This window comes from Diadema antillarum, unplaced genomic scaffold (assembly GCF_040938485.1).
Source record: "Diadema antillarum isolate AM-2024a unplaced genomic scaffold, OU_Dant_1.0 seq00000203_RagTag, whole genome shotgun sequence".
Taxonomy (NCBI): Eukaryota; Metazoa; Echinodermata; class Echinoidea; order Diadematoida; family Diadematidae; genus Diadema; species Diadema antillarum.
Genome location: NW_027271262.1, coordinates 956,898 through 984,067, shown reverse-complemented (window position 1 = coordinate 984,067; position 27,170 = coordinate 956,898). Strand labels below are relative to the sequence as shown.

Genomic DNA, 27,170 nt, shown 5'->3' with positions numbered 1-27,170 from the left:
TGGTACTGAAGTCTATCTTTAGTTGACATAATGGGGGAAAGAAGATTGTTGCCAGATGAGGGGGATGTTTTATCATCTTTCATGACAAGCACAGAGCAAAACCTGCCAAAATGTCACACGAAAATATCAGCATGTACAGTATTTCATTCATAAAAGCAACATTTTATTGTGAAGTATTATTGTAGCTGCCTTATTTTCATCATTCTTCACTGACATAATATCATTTCTCTCCCCCCCCCCCAATCCCTCATCCTGTTGTCATGGCGACCTTGTAGGACCGGTTAGAGATCCACACCAGTCTCTACTCCATGAAGTGGTTCTTCCAGTGCTTCCTGGACCGCGTGCCCTTCCCCCTCACCCTGCGGCTGTGGGACATCTTCATGCTGGAGGGGGACAAGATTCTCATCTCCATGGCCTACACGCTCATGAAGCTGCACAGAAGTAAGACTGTGTGTGTGCTGGAGTGTGTGTTTTAACCCGTTGAAGATGAGTCCCGAGAATACTCGGGCAGGTGTCTGTGGGAAATGCGTGTTGCAGAAAAATCAGTCCATCCTCAACGGGTTAAGAGGTGGAAGAGGAGGAGGAGGAGGAAGAAGAAAGAGAAGAGAATGAATGTTACTAGAGAGAGAGAGAGAGAGAGAGAAAGGGTGTGTGTATTTGTGTGTTTACAGAGGAAAAATGCAGCAAAAAACCAACAACAACCAAAAGCACAGGGTTTTGACCAATGTGCATTGTTTAAATGTGTCTACACCTTTTGTTACTAAAACCCTCAAATAAGGACACTTTCTCATGTATGGAAGAGCTGACAGATGTTTCACATTATGATGACTGAAAACTGTACATGAAAAAGGATGGGCCTTTAATGCACTTGTTTCGCTTTCAGAAAGGTGATGGCCATGAGTCAACCAGTTTACAAACCTCTCTTTAATGTTCGATACAAGTTAGAGGTGACAAGATTTGCCAATTACTTGTGTAAGTAGTTGTAATGCAATTCTTGTGGATAAAGAGACTTGAAGTATATGTTCTCAAGCAGATTACCCTTCCAGCAAGTCAAGGAAGTTTGTCTCAAATATTCGAAACTGACATCAGTGGAAATCTTGAGCCTTGCTGGGCCCTCTTGCTTGAGGTGTACTCGTCTTTAGAGGACCGAGTCAACCCTCACAGCACCGGCACCACAGAATGCTGCTGACATTGAGTGCAGGCAGGTTGTCGATAGTAATGGCAGGGTTAGAGAGGGTAGGGGCGTGAAATGCCCCCCCTTCATTAAGTACAGATCACGCTATAGCTGTTCCACTGGAGATTAATTATCAGCTCGTAGACATGCTGCGGCAAGTATGGTGTCCAGAATAATGTGAAGCGGGAGACAGAGGTACTGTAAAAGTGGATATTTTTGTGCGAGTAATTTTTTCACGCTCAGCGGGAGACAGAGGTACTGTAAAAGTGGATTTTTTTGTGCGAGTAATTTTTTCACGCTCAGCCGTGTAAGATAAATTTCGCATGTTTTTAATTCCGTGGAATCAGGACACTAACTACTGAAACATATGACATGCAAAAATATTCTCATGCTTTTATTTTCACGCTAGCTTCTGGTCGCACGAAATGCGTGAAAATTTCCACTTTGACAGTAGTCCCAGAATGGACTTGTAGTCATTCTGAAAACATCCAGGAGGATATTTTGTGAGATCTGGTGAGCTTGCCAGGAAAGTGCAACCACCTTCAAACAAAGAAGTCAAAAGATATTACTGGTGCTCCTTTCTCCCCCTCCTGCCTACCTCTCATCCCCTTTCCTCCCTCCCTGCCTCCCTCCTTGTCCCCTCCCTGCCTACCTCTCCCCGTGGATTCCCCCCTCCCAGGAGTGCTGATCAAGAAGGACATGGAGTTGGTGGTCAGGTACCTGCAGGAGCAGCTGGTCATCGACTTCGGCTACAAGGACGATGAGGTGATCGATTCCCTGCAGGAAGGAATATCAGGTACGCTGCCACTCTTTGATGGGCGTCAAAAACCTTTAAAGATAGCCCTTCCCTTTTGCATCCCTTCCCAAATAGCACAGAACATGATATATTCTACCAGAATGACAAGTATTGTAAATCTATAACATTTATGTGATATTAGAAGGTTGTTAGCCATTAAAATTCAAATAATGCACCAAACGCTCACCGTAACATATTCTGTGTACTAGGCACAGCTGCATACATTAATCCTCCTGTGGTTGTAATAATTATACTTATGCTTCGAACAAAAGATATGCATATTAAAGCTGTCAGCTAGAAATGAAGAATTCACTAGCTTCTCTTACTTTCTTGTCGATAGCAAATAACAACACACCACTTACATGAACTACACGTGCAACTAAGTGCATCACACAGGTCTGTAAAACTAGTCTAGTAGTTTAGATTTGTAATTTTTTCGTAGTACAAAAAAAATATTCATATCTTAACGGTCAATTTACTAAACAAATAAAGACCCTCTTGAGTTCAAAATTTACAGGAGGTTACCAAATAATGTTTTCTTCAATACCGAAGTGTTCTCACCAATTTTTCAAAAATTTGCATGTAAAAGGGATTGGCTGTCTTTAACTTGTCTTGTCCAAGAGAGGGAGAGGAAAGAAAAGGAAAGAGGAGCTAGTTCATGTAGAAATGCATAAATTAAAACTATCTATCACATTGTTTTACCCCCTCCCCCCCTCCAAAGAAAAAAGATTTTACAAGTATATTTACACTCAGCAAAAAAAGAAAGTAAACACTTTTTCGAGTTCATATTACACACAGAATATTTGGCTAAATATGAATGTTTCATATACCATGTTAAAGGTAATTTAATTGGCTATCAACATGGTAGGGCAATAAAAAGGCAAACTGTACGCATGAGTGAACACATTCATTTTTCTCTTCCAAAGCACAAAAGTAAAAATTGCAAAAATGCACAAGTTGTCATTCATGCATATGTGCTCTTCCATGTAACAATGACAACAACAGACAATCCACAACAACAACAAATATAAATCAAGTTTTAAAAAAAAATCCTATGATCTCTATAATCTCTATAATGACTTTGTAGCCCTCAAAGATAAAGAAAGGCCAAAAAGAATAATAGAAAAAATTAAGAATCTTCTGTCAAATCCAAATGCAAATAGCATGAAAGTGGCAATATTAAGAAAAATGGTAGAAATTTCAAACGTAATTTCAAATTAAGAAATTTGAAAATGATATTTGGTTCTTGAATTTGTCTCATGAATCCTTAAATTCCTAAATCGAAAGAATGAAATAAAGGAAGTCTGTCCATTTTGTCACCTTTGCGGCTTACTCCCTGTGTTTTTTTTTTCCAGTTAGATTCGACAGAAAACTCTTATTTTTCCCATTTGGTTTCCCACTTTGTTTATGTTTGAGGACATAAAGAGATGCAAGGGGACGAAAGCTTATTTTTGCTATTTCATTCATGTCTCTCAATATGTTAAAATTGTCTTTTGTTATCATTACTATCTTGAAGGGCGTTTACAAATAGATGACAAAATGTCAATTTTTGCTATTTTTACTTTTGTGTCTTGAAAGACAAAAATCAATGTGTTTACTCATGCATGAAATTTCCCTTTTAATTAACCTACCAGGTTGATAGCCAATAAAATAATCTTTAATTTGGTATATGACACAATGATTTTGATCAAAATCTTCTATGAAAAATAAAAATATGTGCTGGAAAAAGTGTTTACTTTCTTTTTTTGCTGAGTGTAACAATTGTAGCTGCAGATTTGTCTCTTTTTTATTGTGGGTCTTGCACTCTTTACAAATGTTATTGGACATCATAGTCCGACTACTATTGCTACTGCTACTACTAAACTACTACTACTACTACTACACATTTCTACTACTACTACTACTACTACTACTACTACTTCTACTACTACTATTGCTGCTGCTACTACTACTACTACTACTACTACACATTTCTACTGCTACTACTACTACTACTACTACTACTACTTCTACTACTACTACTACCACGACTACTACTACTACCACTACTACTACTACTACTTCTACACATTTCTACTACTACTACTACTACTACTACTACTACTACTACTACTACTACTACTACTACTACTACTATTACCACTACTACTACTACTACTACTACCACCACCACACTACCATTACCACTACCACTTTGACTAAGCATTCTTGTTTTATTACTTGTTCTGCAGAACTAAAGAGGACCAAGCTGATAACACCGCCCCCACCCAAGGCCAACGAGTTGCCCATCTTACCGTTTGGGCTCCTCCGCCAGCCTTCCTTCAACCAGGCCACGGGGCTGCGCTCGGTCATGCCCGTCGGAAACGGCACCAGCAGACAGGTAACAGCGGGGAAGTCGGTTTGGGTGTAGACAAAAAAAGAAAGAAAGAAAAGAAACCAAACAAACCAGACCACCCCCCAAACAAAACAAATACATTTTGTGGAGATGTGTAGACGGTTGATTGTAGTCCCAGTCATACGTTTCGCCGTATTGTCCTGTCCCACCCCTCTGCATGCCAACTGTCCAACGTCTGTGTGGTTAGTGCTAGTTGGACTGAAGCTTTAGGGGTTGACTAACCACTCTTTCCTTCCCTCCCAAGATGAGGTAGGTTTAGGGAGCTCCTCTGCGTCGTCATTTTTCGGGCGCCGTAAGATTGGATTCGCGGCCAGCCTCGACTTTTGCGTATTGCGATGACTTGGGTCAAGGAAGACTTGTGTGATGTCATGTCAGTGTGTGCTTGCATGGTGGACAGCGAATGACAGCCATGATGGGCAACTTTTAAAAATAAAAAAAAAATTGACAAGCTGCATGCAACAACGTCTTTGACATCGGTGACAGAAACTCTCCAGCTCCTGCACAGACTCTCACTTTTGGGAACGCGACGTTTTGATATTTCGTTGGCATTGCTAATTTGCCTTTCGTTTTATATGTGTGTATAGACATAACATATTGAATAAGAGATTACTAGACATGCCTTAGTGTATACCATATTATTAAATTGGGTGAATTTTTGTGATGAGAACGTGACCTGGTACTTAATTTCAGATATTTTCTTTTTTTTTATGTGAAAGGAGCATCTTTGTTCCCATATGCTTTTTAAGTGGTGCTGTATCCTGTTATGTAAATATTAAATTGAATGGCCGACCTCTCTGGAAATTTTATTCTTAGTGTTTTTGTGGGTTTTTTTTTTTTTTTTTTGACTTAATGCACTTTTATTTGTTGTGTGTGTTGAAGTAAAAAGTTCTAGGTACCTCTGAGACCTGCTGATTTGCAGACTCAAACATGACATCAACATTGAATATTTTCAGTTTTGCCGCAGGGCTGAAAGACACAAAGAGTCTCTTTATTGAAACAGAGAAGAATTCTTCAAACTGTTTTACTTGTACAACAGTGGCACACACATGATGCTGGAATCAAGTTTGCGAGCTTCTCAGGTTTTTGTTTTTGTTTTTGTTTTTTGACAATGTGAAATTAGAATTATGTTATTTTCATTTAGGTGTGGTGGGATAGACAACGCATATACCTTGAGAACCATAACATTGAATGTGACATCATGGCGATTAACAGTAGTCCTATGTCCATTTTAGTTCGGAGAATTCTGCACCACTTTGGGATATCCTTTTTATTTTTAGTAATCATATGTTTATACATCGGTCACCCATACTTTTTGTGTATGTATGTTTACAGTTTCATCAAGGAAAATGTATCATCTTTGTAAGTGTGTATGAGTGTGTGTGTCAGAATTGTCTTTTAGTATGTCTTGAATCAAAAATCGAGAGCAAAATACTTCCCAATTAATTTGTCATGAGTGAAAAAAGTCACACAACAAAACCAAAAACAAAAGTAGATTTCACAACAGCTCAAATTAAAGCTAGAAGGTGAAAAATATGTAACCATGGTAACAGAAGCCAATCCATAAAATTATACTGTTCTGGTGTATAAACTTGGTGTGAAGGTATGCTGTTGGCAAAAATGTAAAAAAAAAAAAAAAAGGAGAGAAAAGAACACGCTCTTGGAAATGAAACGCAGTATATATTTGTTCTCGTGGGGTTCGATCAGGAAGAGATGACAAGTATGTATTATTATTCCAATTTAATAACACTTTGTACATAACTCAGAGCACAGCACAATCAGGCTATGACTACTATTATGATAATTTATGAAAAATTGTTTATGTGTATATTGGTATATATATATATATATCCTTAAATTTTATGTAGCTAGTACTGAATAACACATGTAAAGATAGAAACCTATTATATGTTTAAATAACATTATATGTACACTGTACATACAAGAGTTGCTCTTTTTTTTTTCAATTTCTTGGGGTATAACTTTAAAATGTGAATACTCTCTTTCAAGATTAGTAGTTGCCAAATGTGTAAGTAGCTGTATTCCTGTACACATTATAAAGAAAAAAGACCCCCCCCCAAAAAAAAAAAAAAAAAAAAAAAACTCTCACGCACTTGTGGTTGTGCATATTGTGCCTTTAACTTCATACCTGTACATTCAAGCGCCTTGTCCTCGAATGTACGTATCCAAAGGATTACAGAGCAGAATTTTTATACTCCTAGTTTCTTGCTAGCTCTTGTCAGTCTAAATTCGTACATTCTTTCTCATACCTGGCTACATTCAGGCATTCGGATATAATCTTCTCTTTTTTTTCCACTTATTGTAGGACCACATGGGAAAAATTGTATAAAATGTTAAGTGGAGAACAGATGACTGGACTGTGAATGAGAAGAAAACACTTGATCAAACGCATTTCAAAATTTGTTATCATTTTGTGTGTGTGTCTACAATAATGCAGGATGATGATTCGATGTCCTCGATTTTCAAAATGTCCAATTTTCAGCCAGTACGTTATTTACAGTTTGTTTCCGTGAAGTGAATACATTGTAATGATATTACAGTTACTGAAGTGCATTTCAGATTCAAAGTGGACTTTACTCTTCACGAAGGAATAGAAGGAAAGTTTTTCAACCACTTGCCTATGGCTGAAAGGGAACTCAAGTCAATAAGCAAAGTGTATCAGTTGCTGTACCCTGAATATGCAGATTTTGTTCCTGGTATGCCATAGACTGCAGTGACCATTCAGAGTTGCAAAGTCTCCCTGATGCCGTAGGAGGCCTCCTAAAAAAAAAAACCAAACAAACTTAGAGATATCTCTTCACACCCCTAACAAAAGAATATAACAGTCTCCCTGGTTAGGAAGTACATTTTTTCCCCCTTAAGATGCACGTAAAATATGAGTATCTCCCCAATAGCTCTTTGAAATTCTTCCGATATCATTGTGAGAATATCGACAGTCCTTGACTACTGAGTGTGTGATATGTAGGGACAAATTACTTATCTGCAGCTGGGATTGGTAGTACTCCTGTATTCGTATCTATTGCTGGTGTTACATTTTGTAGCTATGGTATAAAAAGGAATGGGGATGACTCTACAGATGTCAGTTGGGTGTGTAGATAGTAGAACTGGTGCTGTGTGGACGATCTCTCTGTTGACCTTTGGGGTCGTGGGAATATTATGACATCATAGTGTGCTGCTGTAGCAACGGCACTGAAAGGATTTCATAGGAACAGCGACAATTTTTTTTTTTTTTTTTTGGTCTAAATGTGTATTACTTTGCATCATGGTTATTACTGTGTATCATATACTTGATTGAGAGAACATAGTAACTGGGCTCTGACTTTCAGCTACTGCTGTGTGGTGACTTTATAAGTGATGTACAGTAGTGACGTGGATTCAGGGAAGCATATTGAATGTAGCTCTTTGCATTGAAATGTCTGTTTGAAGTATTGTCATTATGAGGCATGCTACGAAGTGGTGTCCTTTCATCCACCTTTTGTTTTGATATAGGCAAGTCAAAATAGTGATTTTAGTGCATATTTGTCATATCTCCTACATATATGCAACCTACCAAATGTAAATGCAGAGGATGTCACCTTTAAAGCAAATTCAAACTATCGTCAAGTTGGATGTAGTCCACCATATTGCACTTCACAGGTGGCCGACGTCTGAATTTCAAATGCCTAGTGTATATTGCACATTGTGATTATTGCCCGAGTATCTTTTGCAAGTGATAATAATACTTTTGATATGAAAGTGCAATTGGGGTGCACATTTTCAGTAAGAATGAATTTTGATAGGCTTACCAAGCACGCTGTTTTAAGGACTGTAGTGCCAAAAGTGGTGCTTTAGCTGACATCATTGTATGTTTTAGGTTGACACTTCAGCACAGGTAGATACTATTGTTGCCATGCAATGAACCTCAGAGCCACAACCAAGTAAACTACGCCAGTGTTTCACTGATCAATTGAGAGCGCTTGCGTGACAAGCCCTACAATGTAATCCCTCTGAACCCTTCTCAGTTATCAAAGATATGTTCCCTCTGATTTGGAATGAAGTAAAGACGCAGAGAAAGTTGCTGCACGCATATTTAGACTACTTTCTAATGGATGCTGTAGGTCTACGCAAACTTTACAACTCTTCCTTATTTGGGACAGCATCCATAGCTATTATGTCAAGAACATCAGATATTTTTAGATATGTGCAGAAAATTTTGTATTATATTTTTTTTTCTGTTATAATGAGAGTGAAATACTTTGGCTTTTTTTTTTTTTTTGCTTATTGTAATTTGTTTTTGTTTTTGTTTTTTGTTGTTGTTGGTCTGATGAACAGATGAATTTATATTATTTTTGTACAGGGCGTTTGATAGTCATCGTAATAGTTTTATGTTATGCAAACTGTCACGTATGCTATCGCTAATGACAGGCTTGAATCAAGCGAGTTGAAGTGAGCAAGGCAATGCAGATTATCGACTGTGTTGCTGCATGCCCAACAACACACTGAATACCATACCATTGTCTCGTCTCGTGAATAAAACATGTGACATTGTAAAACGGACAAAGAGTGCAGTGTAAAATGTGCCTGTTTATGCATGTCTGCATGTGGTATGCAAGCCAGTATATATGGTGAAATGTTATTTTGTTTTTGTTTTTGTTTTCATGCCTGTTGTTCTCACCTTTTCATTATACAACCTCAATTTATTTTTTTTTTGCAGACGATATTATCTAATGGAATATATTACAGTGACTACAACATATTCATCGATTAGACTTCGATTCTTAGAAAAGTTGTTTGTTGTTGTTGTCTGTGTTTGATCTTTTCTTTAAAATATTAGGATTTGTATTCATCTTGAGTTTAATAAGGTTATTTCACAGAGATGGTTCTCATTCATACAGCTTAACATATATGAAACTCAAATTCATTCACTTGATAAACACACTTGTATAAATCTTAATGCATATCAGCAATGAATGACCTTTGGTTAGTTGTCCACAAAAGATTGTTACAACAATTCAGCATGTACATTGAACCATTTACCTTTATAGAAGACATTTTTCTTCTCCCTTCTTTTTCCCCTCAAAAGAAAATTTAGATAAATAAAAGCATATAACATGATAGTTTCTGGTGGTTGCATACTTAACTGCAAGTCATTAAAATATGGGAGCATTACAACAACAACAACAAAACCGCATGAGACTACAAATGTAAGGCGCCGTCCATCAATGTAAAAAAAAAAAAAAAAATGATAAAGGCAAGATTCCAAAATTAACCCAAGATCAGAAATGGAAGCATGAATTGCACTGGTCTTGATGCATGCAGGAGGGGCGCCGCTAGCCCCACCCTCCAAGCCGCCACTCCCAATACCCGCCCCTCAAATTTCATGTCGGCTCCTGTCCGGCCTGCCCTTCTCGGTCTTTCTGTTCTACACATTTGTTCGTTTTCCTAGTCTTCCCCATCCTACTTGTCCAAACATGGTCCATCCAAAGATCCACACCAACAGGTGAGCATGTTGAATAAATTTTTTTTTACTATTTTTGTTTCGGTGATCTTTCATTCCTAAAAAAAAAAGCACTTACATCTGCCTCTGTGGTTTTTGTTATTTTCCTCCCTCCCTTCACAGCACACACTTAATTTATATACGGTGCTGGTGTGGAGTGCCGCGTGTCCTCGTATCTTTCCGTGCAATCTTCCACGTGTTGATTTTATTTTTTCTTTTCCCCGTTCATGAGGTGCATGGTGCAATGATACTCGACCCACCGCCACTCACTCATCTATGGTAATCCATTTCACTGACCATACAAACCGCCTCAGCACTCTGCTCTCTCGTAACACCAGCTGTTGTCTGTGGGGGAAAGAACATCTTTCATAGGGAAGCTTTAAAAAAGCACGCACAGATGGAGATGGGAGTGTGTTGCAAAGTCCGTTAACCTGTTTGCTGTGACATGTATTATCATTTTTGGAGAGTAATCCCTAGTTGTAGACATTTACATAGGACCATTCAGGTGCCAGCATTCAACCGGTTAGTCCTACCTTGTTTAAAAATAAAACACAATTTCCATATGACTGCAGAAACTGCATCATAAATTTTGACTCTGAAATGGACAAATGGGCATAAGACATTTGTGAAATAACACTTTGATAACACAATTTTATTAGGTTATGACAAAAATGCTGATTACAAAAAATAACGTTACGCCAGATGTATTGCAATCTCCAAGCATTACCAATTCTGGTTGCTATGTGTTTTTTTATAATCAATTACATCAATTACAATATATGGGGCCATAGCAGTATCTATTGCGCAAGAGTAAATTGCATGCGCAGCTTGTTACATGCATGCGATTCTATACTACTTCTAGAGCACATTTCAATCATCACATACTATTTAAGTAACACTCTTCATACCCACTTCAGAATGGGGAGGGCGTGTCAGGAATAAAAGGTACACCGACTTTTGTCATTTCACACCTTTGATCTGAAAATACTCTAAAATGAATAATTATCCTAGCAAATCATGTCAGCCAGACAGGTTTCTTGGTAGATCCTTTTGATATTTTGCAAGCAAATCCCAAATGGTCGAACATGAATTTTGAGCCCTTCTGAGAATGATGTTTTAAACTTTTAAGTTTTTCAAATGAGGAAGACATTAGTTTTTGTACAAAGTTTACAGTACCAGCTTCTGTGGACTTGTCATGCAGGATGCTAGTCACACACATAGTGACTTTTTCTTTTTTTTTTTTTTAACCAGTGTCTCGCAAATCCCAGATGTCGCTGTGTCCAGCTTACAGGAATCAAACAAAATAAAGAAGCAATGTACTAATGCCCAGACATATAGGACTAGTGCTTGGGGGGGGGGGGGGGGGAAATCAGAAGATAAAAGCAACTGAGAAACAAGAGGAAAAATACACACATCCTGAGGTACACTGTATGTCCTATACTAGCTCACCATTTGTGCTGGATAGTTCTTAACATGTGGGAGTTTTGATTTCCAACAAACAAATGGCCAGGGCTGTGACTGTTGAACATCTTTATTTCATCAAACAATAGTGGATACTTTGTAGTAGATCCAAAAAAAAGAAAGAAAAGAAGAATATATATGGTAGTGGAGATATCTGATTAAAAAAAAAACACACACACACACACACACACACATTCTCATGCTGCCAGCTTTGCTCTTTCACCCCCTCCCCCCCCCCCCCCCTCCCCAATTGATGCAGAAGCATCAAACAATGGACCCATTTGTCATAAGCATGCAATACATCTTTGGAATCAAGTTGCTCTAATGTGGGAACATTTATGACTCTCTCTTTCCCTTACCCCCCCCCCCCCCCCACCCACTTTACACATGTGCGTTAGTACTGTCTTAAAGAGAACTGTAATAATAATCCCCTTTGGGTCATAAAAAAATTTGCCATACCTGCTCTGAAGTATAATTATTGCTGACACCTGACACAACGTACTTTCCTAGTTCATATACCTGGGCCCTGTTTTATGAAGAGCTGAAATTGATGATAAAGTTGATTTCTATCATAAGTCTGTGGCAGTCTGTGTGTTAAGGAAATTTAAAATCGATTATATCTTAAAACAGGGCCCTGGTAGGTAGTCAACTATATATATCACATCTCCAGCCACTTCGTTACACACTGGTCACGTCAAGCATCCTGGAATTACAGCATGACTTCAGTATCAACATTCATAGTTGCTCTTCATACAGTCCAGTAACTGATATTTCTTTCACGTGTAGGTTCTAACTTATACACTGTAATGCTGCAAGGGGCAGAGATAACTTGGATTTAATAGACAAAGACTACGTCCAATTATTTCTTGTATCTTATTTTCCAACTCTTTTCCCCAAGATATGGCGGTTTATACTACTCCTACATGTTAACATTCATGCAATCTTTATTATGTTAACATATATTTACTGCTTTTGTTGTCATTAATTATTGATTTCATTTTGATCATTTATACCTTTTATTTTATCAATATCATCATTATTATAATTTGTGTTTTTATCATTATAATTTATTACTGCTTTCATTCTTATTATTTTCATCAATATTATTATAACTTGCATGTTGAAATGTATTATTTGCCTGTATGCCTGATGGATACTAATTATATCTGGGTTCATTTCGGCAGTCAATCCAGACGAGGTTTACTGCCGTGAAGAAAAGGACTGTACCCCTGTGTGTGTATGTCTTTTTGCACCTTTGTCATTGTCACTATCTACTCCAACTACCTCCCTCCCCCCCCCCCCCCCCCCCCCACCACCACCACAGCACAAATCACTCTGTGTATTTTTTCACGTGTTGATTTCTTGTCTTTGGTAGAACAAACCTACACCCTCCGCTAAACCAGCAAAGGTTGTTACGTTCAAAGAGGTGAGAGACTGTAAAAAAAATTCATCCGTGCAAGTTGAGCGCATCGAAAACGAGACGACATTTATCATACCCAGCATGCAAATGATTTGAGCATCAAACCACATTCAGCTACATGTACTACTTACCGAGAGGCTGTAATTATTCTACACACACGTACATTGTGTGATCGTGTCTATGCATTTCAATGGTAGATGTCATATAATTCCACTAAAAGTAGGATCTTTTTTTAACGTTCTTACTACTGTTTTATTTTGTTCACATATATTCTTACATTATATTGCCAACTTTTAGTTTGCATAAGACTTCAAAAGAGCAGTGTCCTTGACATCAAATAATCATGTTGCTAGCATGCCGTGTTACTCCGTTATTACATAATCTAATCTTGTGAGTTACGTCATGCAGTGTACTCATGTATGCAAGATGCAATGTAATGCAGCAAACCCACCTTTGATCTGCATGCTTTCGATCTGCATGTCAAAAAATTAAAAAGAAATGACACACAAATAGATTGGAGAAAGAAATTGAAAACCATGCGCTATTCATGTTAATCAACATCACTTCTTTCATCCATGACTTCAACAACAAATATGGCTACAACATGTATGTCCCCTAAAAGCGCAAAGCACAGAAGATAATGTAGATGCTATTTATCATAAAGTTGAATACTGGTTCATTAGAAGAGATTTTAGCCCATGAACGGAGCAGGAATGTCCTTGGATGGAATAATCCCCACAAGCCATCCAAGAGCAGCAAAAGAACTGTGTCCCTCCTTTAGTAGCTGTTGTGTGTACCGGCCCAGCTTTCACCACTGTGCGGCTGGAGTAAGCTTGTGTCCAGACCATTCTGTGTAACCAAGGCAAAGTCTTCTATTTGATCATTATTCACCGTACAGCCTATGTCAGCACAATGGGGGCAATCAAGGAACTATCCTCCTTGGATTGTTACAATTTTTTTCTCTGTCTCTCTCGCAACAATGAAGGCGTGGCCTTTGCTTGAGAAAAACCTCAAAAAGGATGTGTAAACCGCCCCTCACCCACCCATAGCTCCCTAACCGTAGGAACAGTGATAACAAAACAAAAACATTCAAATTATTGATTATGTCAGTTGCAACGGAACAAAAACAGTATTACATGTATTCTATTTCACCTAGGTAAATTTTTTTTCTTTTGTTTTTGTATTTGTAGCCTGTTTTGAATAATGTGAAGTGGTAGAGTGAATTACGTGGTAGACATACGTACAGGATAAGTAGTGACAGAAATAGTAGTATGTAGGTCTACTTGTTAGTATGATTCTGTAGGATTATAGTCAAACAAGAAGCGAGTATCTGCGCTGTTTGGGTATCGTGTCATAGACAAACCACTCACCTTCTTGCTCGCTATCATGTCATTATTAATTTTGTGCAGTGCATGAAAGAAATAAGACAAGTAACGTCATCGTGTCATAAATGTGTAGAAATCTTCGTTTATCATCATGTGTACGTGTACGTACATTTGCACTGCGGCAGTCTGGAATGAATGTTTGCACACTGAAAGAAGCACACCCGATAATGTGCATGCCCATTTCTCATCGGTCATCAGTGCATTTGTGGACAGTGATGTGCACGCCACTCCCCTCCTGCTCCCCCGCCCCGCCCCCCTTCCCCCCACATCTCGTTTGTACTGATGTTGAATTGTGCCCCCAGTGAGAGATAGAGTGAAAGAGAGGAAGAGATTAAAAAAGTCATGTACAATAGGTTGCAATGCTTGCAAACTCATGCACAATGAACGTGATGATACATCAGCATGACTAGAACAGAGTGGTAGTTATTAGAGAACCCTGAAACTTTGGGGTCTGTGCTTTATAGATTCGATGCAGTTTGTCACTAAAGAGCTGTTCTCTGTTGCATGAATGTGAATGACCTCATCATTAATGTTGCTAGAGAGAAAATTGCAAGAGGTAACAATAACAAATACAATGTATCAACTCCCCCCCCCCCCCCTACTAAATGAGTGATATTAAGAATATTTACCAGAATGAGAGTTAAATGTGAACCCAGTGGCAGAACTGACACTCATTGCTTTCAATTACTTTTATCGTTATGTAATATGACACCCCACTAATGCAGGGATGATCTCTTTCTAATGTTTGTACCTCACTATCATATATTTCATGGTTTCCATAATACCTCTTACAAATAATCACTTTGTATGACACATTTGCCTACCTCACATTCACCGACCTCTTAATGAAATTCATCTGATATCTCATATCCAATATTCACATCACTTTGCTTTGATACATTTATGTTCTCTCTTTTAATTTTAAAGTAACCCTCATCGAGGTGGCAGCCCCAATTCACACCCAAAATTTTAGACTAAATTAAATCTGCAGTTTACCTCAGTAATACAACCCTACACATCACACATCCAATCATTAATTGCATCATGGGATGGTGCCTAGAATTAAATCATTCTACTTTCTCTGCTGTACCGATATTTCACCTCTCATTTGGCTCTGTATATCTTAAGTGAGTTCATATGATTGTGCACCACACAGGAGATCCCCTAAAACAGTGCATATGCTTCATAGTCTATGCAGGATGAATGGTGAATGCATACATTTAAAAGTGTCAACATTGAGCTGAAAGACAAAGTAGAGGGGTGTGCCAACTCATCATGAAACTTAAAAAGTCAAATGGTATCCCTGAACATTGTTCAGAATGTTAGTATTTTCTTTACTTTTTATCACAAGATGTTTTTCAAATAGCTAATTAAACATTTTCAGTTGCTTACAAACTTAAGGTTAAATTTGTAACAGAAATGTCTGCACAAAAGTGTCTCTCACAAAAAGGAAAGATAAAGTGATGAAAATTTGTTTTTATTAGAAACAAATGTCTGAATAATTCACAGGGAATTTAGCAGCCTTTTCTGACCACTGTCAGCTCTAATTTGAGGGCATATCCCCACTGAGATAAAGAGAAGAAAATGCAGCTCAAAAGATTTCATGTCACGTACATTTACGTATTGTTATAAATACTTGTATGTGCTTATTGTTTTGGATCTTATCCGATTGACATGAAACCATGGTTGAATGGAATCAAGATATGTAACATTTATGTACTGATGTGAGAAAAAAAAAAACACACACCATGCCATGATTCGTCATCAAAGCTTTTATATGTAGTTGATCTATGCAGCATAATGCACCATCATGCGCACATCAAAGAAGAGTGGTCCTTTTACACAAATTCTCCCAGTGTCTGTCCAATGTCATTTGGTGCTATCATTAGCATTTTGCACAGGCGTACTTCACAATCATTAAAAACAAATTGCTGGTCAGATGAGTTATGCTTACATAGGAAAACTGAACCAATTTAATTGTTTCTCTTTATTTATGATCATGTCCACTACAGTAATTTGAATTTGGTTGGACAGAATGTGAATTGCACTTTAATTGGGTGTGAAGGGCTTCTTCCATATGTAGTCTTCTGGGAAGCATTTAGTTCTTTCTTTAACTCTGACATCAAATGGTTTCCTTGAGATGGAATCAGTATGATTTTTCCTCATGCCAGTATATTTGCAGTGACCTAAACGTTGTGTCACACCTTTTGTGATATACTGTGAAAAATGAGGGCTATTGACTGAAAGAGTATCTACATCGGATCTTTGAGGGTTTTTTTTTCTTGGTCTGTCATTTAACTCTCATAATTAATACGCTCCCACACATTCTTCTGACGTATAACCTTGTGTAGGCGTGGTACATCATCATAGCAGCACTTTATTTGTAAGAGAAATTCTGGTAATTTAAACTGCCTGGTTGGAGAAACTGTGAACGTAATATACATGTATCATATGACAAACTGCTTGAAAAGTATTTTTTGGGATTTTATGAGAAAAATTTGAGTGGTTTCAAACAATGTTTTATGTGTAATTTCTTTCCTAAAAATGTGTTATCATACCCTCTACTTGATGTGTGATAGCAAGTTTTGAACAGAGATAGGAGTAAGTAACATGGAGTATGTCTGTATGCAGTGTATTAAAAATTTCTGAAACTAAATGTTTTTATCTGTTTCTGTTTTCCCCCTAGGTAACCCAGTCCACATCCTCCTCCTCCCCACCCCCAACCCCAACGAGTACCACGGTGTCAGCCTCTAATGGAACCTCACAGCACACCTCGCCGGATAAGAGAAAGGCCGAGGAAAATTACTACAGCAGCGTGACTTCGTTCGAAAGCCAGTTTTCGGCTCGCTCGTCGGGCATGCAGCAGTTGAGGTACAGCGCGTCACCGTCCCACTCTGAGCCCGGGAGCAGCCGCAACGTGAATAATGACCTGACGCCGACTGGGCAGGAGCACCTGCCGGGTTTCCAGTACCAGCAGGGCATGACCGTGGCGGAAGTGGACTTTAGAAGGGAGAACTCTGGCGACAAGGGCACGTTGCGGGCGGGTAAGGCCTCCCCGCTCTCAGACCGGCCACAGAGCTTGCCGCCATCCAGTCCAGCGCACACCGACATCAGCGAGCGCCGGCTGTCGCTCTACGACAATGTGGACGTTTACTATAACGCGCATTACGAGCAGAGCATGGAGGAATCACTGGAGGCGGTCGGCACGCCGACGGCGCATGCGCAGGATGGTATGTTTTACGTAACGGGCGTGACCGCCGATCCGCGCGTCACGGGGGTGGCGCCACAGCCGGCGGCCGAGGTGCCCAGCACGGAATTTGGCAATACCTCCTCCCACCACAAGTCTCGCCCGGAGGAGTCCCACCTCGCCTTCGCAACCTCCGCGCAGCTGAGATCGCCCCCGCCCCCGGCCAAGCCCACGAGCCTGGGGAACCTACAGTCCTTTGAGGGCCACTCCAGCCACCACCACCACCACAAGCGGACGTCCTGGGAGGGGTCGCAGTCGCAGCCGGGTCGCAGCCCAAGCAGAAGTCCGGGGGTAGCTTCTTCTGGGTCAACACGACCTTCTGCGTCATCTCCAAACCGGAAACCCTCTAGCCCAATCAATGGCGTTCAATACTTCAAACCACAGGTCACATATATATGAGAGAGAAGCTGTTGAAAAGTCAAGACACTAATATACGCCATATTTGCATCTTGAAAGGGTCCTCAATCCTCTTTAAGTTGACCTTTTACTCTCGACTTTCTCATCTACTAGACAATAAAATGCTATAGTGGAAGAAGGTCTGCAATTTGATATGTTAAAGTCAAGTTTAATATGTCATATTACTTGTAGATACATGTAGAACCCTTTAATTTCAACACTATTTTGGAATGAGGGATTTTTTCACCAGTACAAGAACATTATAATGCAACCATACAACTCATCTATCACACATATAACTGTGCGATGTATGCTGTCTGGTCATAACTGTGAGAAAGTATGTGAAACTATTTCAACATGCTTTTAACAGTAAAAAGAAAATGTAAGAGCATGAGGATATTCAAGTTTTATATTTGTTTTAGAACGCATTCTCCTTGAAAAAGGGAGCATTTCGACAAGTCGCGCAAGCTCATTTATTGACACAAAACGCTCCCAAACGAAACAATGATATACTTTCTTTTCAGCCAGTGACAGATACGACGCAATTCCAAAATGTGTTGTAAATGCTACAGCCACTTGTTTTAGAATTTCTCCGGGAGGGTGCATGAGACAGTGTGGAAGTTATCATAACATGAAGCATATGTGCCATTTGCAATGCCTTTCTTAAAAAATGAATGGAGGAACTTTTTATTTTTTACTGTTCTTCTTTATCTGTCTTATTGTATTTATTTACTTATTTATTTATTAATTGTAGTATCCGTTTGTGTATCTATTTATTGTTGGTGATGGCGGAGAATTAAGAGGTGTTTGTTCTCTAAACCGTAGTTACTCCGTACTTTTGGTAATTAAAAAAATTCAATATATGTGATTCCACTTCAAGTTTGGTGATTTCGCTCTGTTTAAAGAAAATGACACTGGATTACCCCATTTTCAAGCTGGTGACATATCTGTAGTCTAATTCCAGTTGCTTTTGACACATTCTTTTTTCCAAAGAAAAAAAAATAGTTCAAGAACTTGCACAAAGAAGATCTGCTTTTGTGGTGCCGTTTACTGCATAACTCGACCGATCCCTGTATTTACATGACTTTGCAATAAGTTAAGTGTAAACATTACCTTTTGACCAAAATGGAGATAAAAACATTGTTCAACGCTGAACACTTTGATGAAACTTTTCACATAACTCTGAGTGATTTCCTCTGCTGGAGATGACCAGATATGCCACCAACTGTAACCATTCAAAAAAAAAAAATGATGTTAATTTGTAGGTTACGAGAGGAAATATTGTTTGTGGCTAACCAAACTTTTGATATCCTATAAAAAAATCCCATACTGGAGGGTCCGTTGATAGATTGTGCGTGAAGAAATCCTGCAACATCCCACTCGAGGCACATGTGATATACTGCGGTGTTCTTCTTGTTGTTTTAAGGGACCACTTTTTCTTGCTGATTGAGATGGCATGTACAGATAGGTAGTGGAAGTGACGTAGCCTAGAGAAGGAGATACAGAAGGGGGCAGTGCGTCATGCTTAAGAATTCTGACCTCATCGATATCGAATGTTTCTTCCATTTCCCATCTCACTTTTTGTGATTAGAAAAAATTAAATGTCATGGCACTCTGTTCAGCAAAATGCATAGTGCAGTGTTCTAGATCTATTGTAGAAGAGAACTTGTCGACCGGAAGAATCTGTAGCAGATGTAATATGAGATAATTGTTTAAACGAAAAGAAAATTCCTCGGTGCCCTTTATTTGCTTTTGGGCATTTTAAAAAGTTTTTTTTTTTTTTCATATTAGATAACAGCCAGAAGATTGTGTTTTGGTTTCTTTTTTCAGTGTTTAAAAAGTTTAGTAGGTGGAACAATTATGGAGAGCTGGACGTTGCATTGATATTTGAAGCTGTGATTTTGGTTTCCTAACAAACAGTAATTAGGTACATTTGTAGCTTTGACATGTCGTGTGTATGGTCTTAAAATGAACTCATCTGTAGATTTTTGACAATCAGAATTTTACACATAAGCTCTAGGTCTAGACACAAAATTGAGTGTTCGTATTTTGAAGCTGTGTTCAGTTATTTGAATTGTGCTTATCGTTGGTGGCTCTTAGTACCGTAGCATCGTATTGATCTTAATCACAGAAAGGCTAAGTAGATATTTGTTTATTGACACAACTGTGTTAAGATGCATTATTACAGCACTGGATTGACGTCATGAATAGTGAATTTTTGGCCCATATATCATCAGTCTCCTGCTCTATGCGCAATGTATGCTAGTCATAGAGGGCAGCTGCTTACATTAATTCTTTTTTTTAATGTCAGATGTAGCATATCGAGCTTAAGTATACAGGTTCCGTGACATATTCATAGATGGCTGCGTTAGCTGTTTGCTTCATATGTGGTCCTTGGAAGAAATATGTTTTACTTCTTGTATGCACGTGTGTGTGTATTTGCGCGTTTGTATTTGTTACGCTTGCCCTACGTCACGTACCCCAATCCTCCGCTTTCATTAAGGAGTTCTGGGTTTGAACTCAGAATGGACTTCACTATCTTTCATGCGTAGAGGGACATCAGTGCAGAAGCTGGTCGTCGATTTTTACAGTGCAAACTGACGTGTAAATAGTGTACAGTCATTAGATAAAGGAGACACTTTGTACCGTATTTCTCAATTTTTATAAGACTCGTCTCCCGAGGAGTCGTCGTAAATGTGTCGGGATTATGTGGTGAAGAATCATGTTCGGTGTATAATGACGGTCTTCACACGTGCACACATGCAATGTACATGGAGACGCGTGTGTGCCGATGAAGACTGCTTGCGTGAGATATGTATTTAGTCCCCGAAGTCTATTCAATGCCAGCTGTGTGTGTGTGCAGCTTGTTTTTTTCTTTGTTTCTGTTTACTCTTTTTTTTTCTCAAAGATTTGAACAGTTGTATTTTTATTATGTAAGATTGCCTGTGCTGAACTATTCAGAAAAGAAAAGGAGAACATTAGTGTCTAGTTAATGTTTTCTTTATGTTTTGAAAGTGAGGGTAAAGTCCTCTGTGAACCCTGTCAAATAAAATGCTTGGTGGCTGTGCCCCTTTTGTGTCTTGTGGATGTAAGCCTCCATGGAAAATCTGTGTAAGTTTCTATTAAAAGGTGCCGAGTATCTTCAGAGTAGCACAAGTACAGGCACAAATAGATTATTTATATGGTTACTTGATGGGTTGTGTTTCTGTTTGTTGTCTGAACAGCAAAAAAAAAAAATAGTTTAGCTAGCTGCAAGCATTCAAGGGGTCTTGGATTTGTCTAAGAAGACGAGGAAAATGTTTGCAAAGATTGGATTTTGAAAGTCAAATCACGAATGGTTGCACACAAATTTAGTAAAAGAAGTAATTGAAAACGATCTCTTGAACAGGTGGTCTTGTTACGAAGAACCCTGCCGGGACCAGGTTGATTTTGTTGTTTGAATATTGTGATGAATTTATTCGAGAGATAGCTGTGTTCACAGACAAGATGTATGTGAAGGATATAACCGTCAGTAATATCATATATTTTAATATTTTCCTCATGAAAATGCATGTGGACATAAACCTGACCATGAAGGGGCTGACATGGCAAAGTATATGTAGAGATCACCACAAGAAATGCACAAGCTTTGTATACTATGAGTGTTGTGACTATGAGGAGCCAAAATGGTCCTTAATTGTGAGCTTTGAAGAGATGCGAAGAGGACTGGTTTTCATTTATGTTTTTCCCCCAAAATCATGATTCTTGATAGTACAAATGTGGTTTTATGCTCGTAATTTTTGCCGCTTGAGTAATGCTATCTTTAGTTTTCTTGTATTTTGCATGGGTGCCTGAACTATTGAAAGAAGAAACTGTCACCCAAATCAGTAATGGTACAGAATCACGCGCAGAGAATTACAGGAGAAAAAAAGTAGTGAAGTGTGTAAGAAAAAAAAAGAGAGAAATAATATTGTGCCAATCGCTGAATTTATTTTTGTGCATATGTTGTGATTGATGTCATCATTCATTTATGTATTTTGTATTCAATGAGGCGGAGTAATGCCAATCTCTATCTGTAAATTCTTTTGATACAGCTACTATGTTTATATATTGGCACATCAGATGATTGAATGGGCTGGACTTTTGTCCAGACTGACAAACTATTTGCCTTTTTTTTTTCTTTGTGCGAAGGCACTTTTGCGAAGATATCATGACCTGTATTCGAGTTAAGGTGATTTGACCTGAACATAGGATTGAGTTGACTTTGAGTGTGAAATGCAGTGCAAAAATGGATTCAAATCTCTTTCAAACTTATTTTGTATGTGGGCTACCCTGTAAACCAAAACACAGGCAGGATAACATTGAATCTGTTTGACAGGAATCTGTGTGTCTCAAAAACATTTGCTTTTGGTACAGATTTTATCTTACTGTTTTCTCAATAGGATACTCAGTATCTGTAATGTAGTCAACAACAGGCATGCCATACTCAAACTCAGCTCAAACTCAATGCTCCACCAAGATCACTTTACACCTTTGTCATTAGAATGCAGGCCCACGAAATTATTATGCTATTGAGATTCCTGTTGTTGAGCAGTGATTCGTTTTTGTTGTTGTCGTTGTAAATGTTTTCTGAAAAATAATTGTGAAATGATTCTATAATTGCCTGCATGCTGTATCGATTGCGACAGAACTGCGATGTTTATATTACGGCTTTTGAAAAGCTCGCATCATATTGTGATGGATTTTGATGGTGTATTTTGCTGTTTTTTTTTTTCTTTGTATGTATTTCAGATCTTTGCCAAATATTGTTCTATTTTGGAAGTGAGTTTGCCATCCACGCTTTTGATTTCACAATTGCCGTCGATTGCATTCAGATGATATAGGAGATAGAGGTGATGAGATCATGGTTTTTTTTGTTTGTTTTTTTTTCATTTCATGAGCGTAATATGTTTAAACAATTTGCCAATGTGCACAATAATGTGTTTCTAGCAAGTATTATGTGATTAATGTTACATGAGGCTCGATGGATGATGCAAATTTAGTTTCATATAGCTCTACGACTAGTCAATGATCGGGTGCACGAACTTGAACCGGACAACAGGTTAATCTGCGCGTGCGCTTGAAAGAGTAACGATGTGGTGGAAGAAAACTTACCATTTTTCTGTGTATCAGGGGTAATTTTAGTTGTGATTTATTAATCAATTGTGCAGTCTTGCATGTGTTGGCAAAATGAGAGGCGATTTCACACATTTACAGTGCAGGACTAGACGATAGTAGTGACAAACATATTGATAAAGATCCCACTGATGACCAAAGATTTTCTGAAGCCACGAAATAAAAAGGAAAAAAATATAATGGCCTCACTTGTAACTGAAACAGGTGTCGTAGAAAGTATGTTTTGTTTATTGCATGACATAGAAAATACTATAAATCAATTTGGTGTGGACCAATAATTACATTTTCAGTTGCGTGGTTGTGCGTCCATGTAACGCTTCGATAGTCGCAGACAGTTACACGATGTTGTATTTATGACGCGGCAATTTTTCTGTTTTTGTCCTTCTTAAAGTAGTTTTTTCCCCGTCATTTCCAAGCAAATTTCAGTGAATTGAGAGATATTTTACCCCTTTCCCCTCTTCTCGTCTTTCTGCCTGTCGAAACTACTCTTGGTCTTCCATTTCCTTTCTGCCGCCCTCTATCGTCCCTGTTGTTCATCCTGTTTCCTAAACCCGTATCATTCTCCGTTGGAACTTGCTCACCCCCGGTGCAAAGTCAAGTTGTTCGGTGACAATTGGTGGATATCTGTCCGAATTGTGTTTTGTGTCGGTCAAATTCCATTGGTGGGTAGTTAGGGGATAAACCAACTGTGAGAGTCAGTAATATATTTGAAACGCATTCATATACAAAGTTTGACATTGCTTTGCATGTGTGAAACGTGTATGTCGGTCAAAGATATTGATATTGTCTTTTTCTTTTCTGTCAGTAATCACGATTTTAATGCTTACTTAACAGTTACTTTACGTATAATCCGTATGGCGGCGTTCTTTCTGTTCATGCGCCTTTGTCTCCGTATAATTATGGAAACGCAGTTAGTGTAATATCGTTGTTCTGAATCTTTGCAGTACGTCAGTGTGATTAACGGCATACGTTCCCAAACTGCTGCGTGGTTTTCGCATTTCTAGCAGTCCAGACTCGTTCACGTATTATTTTATCTCGTATAATGCATTGTAGACCCAGTTCCGGTCAATATCCTTGCGGTAACTGCATTTTCAAAACTTTTGTACCACTTCATTATGCACCCAGCACATACAGCAATAATGTATACATAGGTGATAAATGGTCAGAGAAGTCGGTTACCATGTATTACAATAATATAGGTTAATGGTACAATGTATGTGTGTGTATGTGTGTGTGTTCTAGTTTTGTTTTCCCCGTAGATGATGTCATGTAACTCATCTTTTTGATATCTGAAAATTGTTTTCTTTTCAATGAAGTAAATTTGCGATTTCGTAAAAGTTTGCAAGTAACCATGACACGTGTAATTAACAGACAGGGATAGTTTGTAAGATGACTTCATGTTCTTGATACAGAATACTCTTGTTTGTTTGTTTGTTTGTTTGTTTGTTTGTGTCTGTGTTCGTGTGTGGTGTGTATGTGTGCCTGTGTGTATTTGTATGTGTGTGTGCGTGTGTGTGTGTGTGTGTGATAAGGCAGGGACAATGAAAGCTGTTCTACAACCGACAAGATTCCTGTAATCCAGCTGTCCGATCATTTCAAAATATTTCATGGCGGTTCTTTTCAATAGAAATAATATGTATCCTGCAGCTAATTTGCTTGTACATTTGCCAGAACAATTCCCCAGTGTTCACACTCCCCCTCCCCCACCTTCTCTCTCTCTCTCTCTCTGTCTCTGTCTCACTCTTTGTTTTATCTCTTGGGAGACATTACTGATCTCGTTTACAGCAAAGTGCTTGCAAGATTAAGTCGTGTGATATTATAATGTATAATTTTGATTTCAAGAAGGATTCACCTCTCTTTAAGTTCTGGGTTTTAATATTGCTGGCATGTGAAGGGGACGAAGACGTGATGAGTGACACTATTGTATTTACCTATTGAAATACTACTGTACATTGTAAACTGTGAATATTTACATATTGACGATTATTATGTTTGAAGATTTTAGATTAATATATGTGGGATAGAGAAACTTCCTCTCCAGCTGTCTTCACACGTGTGGTTTGTCGGGTTCCGTCTGTCTGCGTGTCTGTGCGTTTGGTGAGTAAGAAGAGTCTCTTCTTCTCGTGATCTGTTTGGTGACTTCCCGAAGCTTGGAGGTACATGTATGTATCATCAAGCAATTATTTATGCATAATTATATGTATATATATATATATATATATGTTGATAAGGTAGTCCACGTGTTGGCAAGATAAAAAGATAAGTAACAAAGCTGCAACAAAGTTCATGCTGTATTCACCAACGGTTTATTTCTTCACACAAATTTTCGAGCGTCTCGCCGCCCTTTCTCAAGTGTTGAGAAAGAGCGGCGAGACGCTCGAAAATTTGTGTGAAGAAATAAACCGTTGGTGAATACAGCATGAACTTTGTTGCAGCTTTGTTACTTATTATATATATATATGTATAATATGTATGTATATATATACATATACATACATATATATATAAAAGATGACGAAGTAGGGTGGTAATGCATTTCAGTCCAACAGTGCTATTTATTCAGACCAAATTTTCGACGAATACATTCGTCTTCCTCAGGGTCGACAGTGACAATTATCAAATCTTATTTATCAACATTGTCATTGTCGACCCTGAAGAAGATGAATGTATTCGTCGAAAATTTGGTCTGAATAAATAGCACTGTTGGACTGAAATGCATTACCACCCTACTTCATCGTCATCTTATATATATATATATATATATATATATATATATATATATATATATATATATATATATATATAATAGCATTCGAACATATCTTTATTCATTCATGAACATACATGAATATTACTATGATTATCATAGTATTTATACATACAATCAATCCTTCCCTTCCCCACCAGCTAGGGCCTATATATGTAACTTTTTCAGTAATATACTAGAATTATACAGTTATGATATATGGTTTGCCACTTCTCAGTTGTAACTTTGTTTCATTATTTATGTATGTATGTAAAGCACTTTGAGAACCTATTTTGTGTGGAATCGCGCTATATAAGAACATTGTATTATATTATTATTATAATTCACAGTATATATGAATATAAATTATTTATATATATATATATACATATTTATATATATATATATATACTTATATATGCACATATGACATATATATATGTATATGTATATATATATATATATATATATATATATGTATATATACATTGTATATTCATGCATTGGAACATACAGTTCAATTACATATCTTTATTTATTCATGAACATGCATGAATATTACGCTATACATAATCATGATTATATTATATTTGTATATTCAGCGATAATTCATTCGCTTGAATCTAATTGTTAAAAAAAAATTATTAACAGTTTCAAAAAGCATTTGGGGGTCTATATAAGAAAACATAACAGTCGAATCATCAGCAGATAGAGTAAAAGTCAAAAGTTTATAAGAATATGTTATAATAAAGGAAAAGAAGGGGCCCTAATATAGGAAATATTTTTTTAAAGACGACTCATTACTATTTTAAATAGACATATTGCTGCCTGCCAGACAGGTAACTTCTGAACCGCTCCAAGGCCCTCCCATAATGATTCAGTTTGTAGAGAAGAATTTCGTGGTCAATCGTGTCGAAGGCCTTAGAGAAATCCAGAAGCACACCACGGTATGTTCATGGTTATCCATTGCAGAAGCAATTTTTTCAATGAAGTATAACATTGCATGTGAAGTTTAGTGTTTTTCACTAAAAACAAATTGCGGTTTAAGAAATATATTTTGTTTTTTAATGAAATCTACTGTTCTTTAAATATTTTTAAAGTATTTTGGAAAATGATGTAAGTTAAGATATTGGCCTATAACCAGAGAAAATTAAAGGACACACACACACACTCTCACCCCTTTCGAATGTTTGATACAAATCTCTTCCTCTTACGTTCTCAATTTCGAGTTTACATGATCACGTCACAGCGTGTATCATTTACCAGCCTTTGAATTCTTTGGCGCTTTCACGGAAGCGAAATGTCACGCCGCGTTTAATTGACAATTCGAAAAGGAGCAAATTATCCACATCGAACAGCAGAAGTTCCATTTAGATAACACGTAAGAAATTATGAATTTCAGAACTTCAAATATAAAAAACCCCGCATTAATATCGGTCATAACCTTTCTTGTGCAAATTTGATTGACGATGACGTCATCGCTTCAAAATTGTCCCTTTTCT

At 37.9% G+C, this 27,170-nt stretch overlaps 1 protein-coding gene across 2 annotated transcripts in view; it reads left to right on the top strand.

Moving 5' to 3' along the window:
* The window catches only part of LOC139728840 (USP6 N-terminal-like protein), a 121,310-nt gene extending 102,330 nt beyond the window's left edge, over positions 1 to 18,980 (top strand). For both annotated transcript variants that reach the window (XM_071639777.1, XM_071639776.1), the window contains exons 11-15: positions 276 to 441; positions 1,854 to 1,970; positions 4,202 to 4,350; positions 12,696 to 12,746; positions 16,812 to 18,980. In XM_071639777.1, the coding sequence (XP_071495878.1) occupies positions 276 to 441; positions 1,854 to 1,970; positions 4,202 to 4,350; positions 12,696 to 12,746; positions 16,812 to 17,771 (1,443 nt within the window). In that variant the 3' untranslated portion in view covers positions 17,772 to 18,980. The remainder of the gene's footprint in view (positions 1 to 275; positions 442 to 1,853; positions 1,971 to 4,201; positions 4,351 to 12,695; positions 12,747 to 16,811) is intronic.
* The last annotated feature ends 8,190 nt before the right edge of the window (positions 18,981 to 27,170 follow it).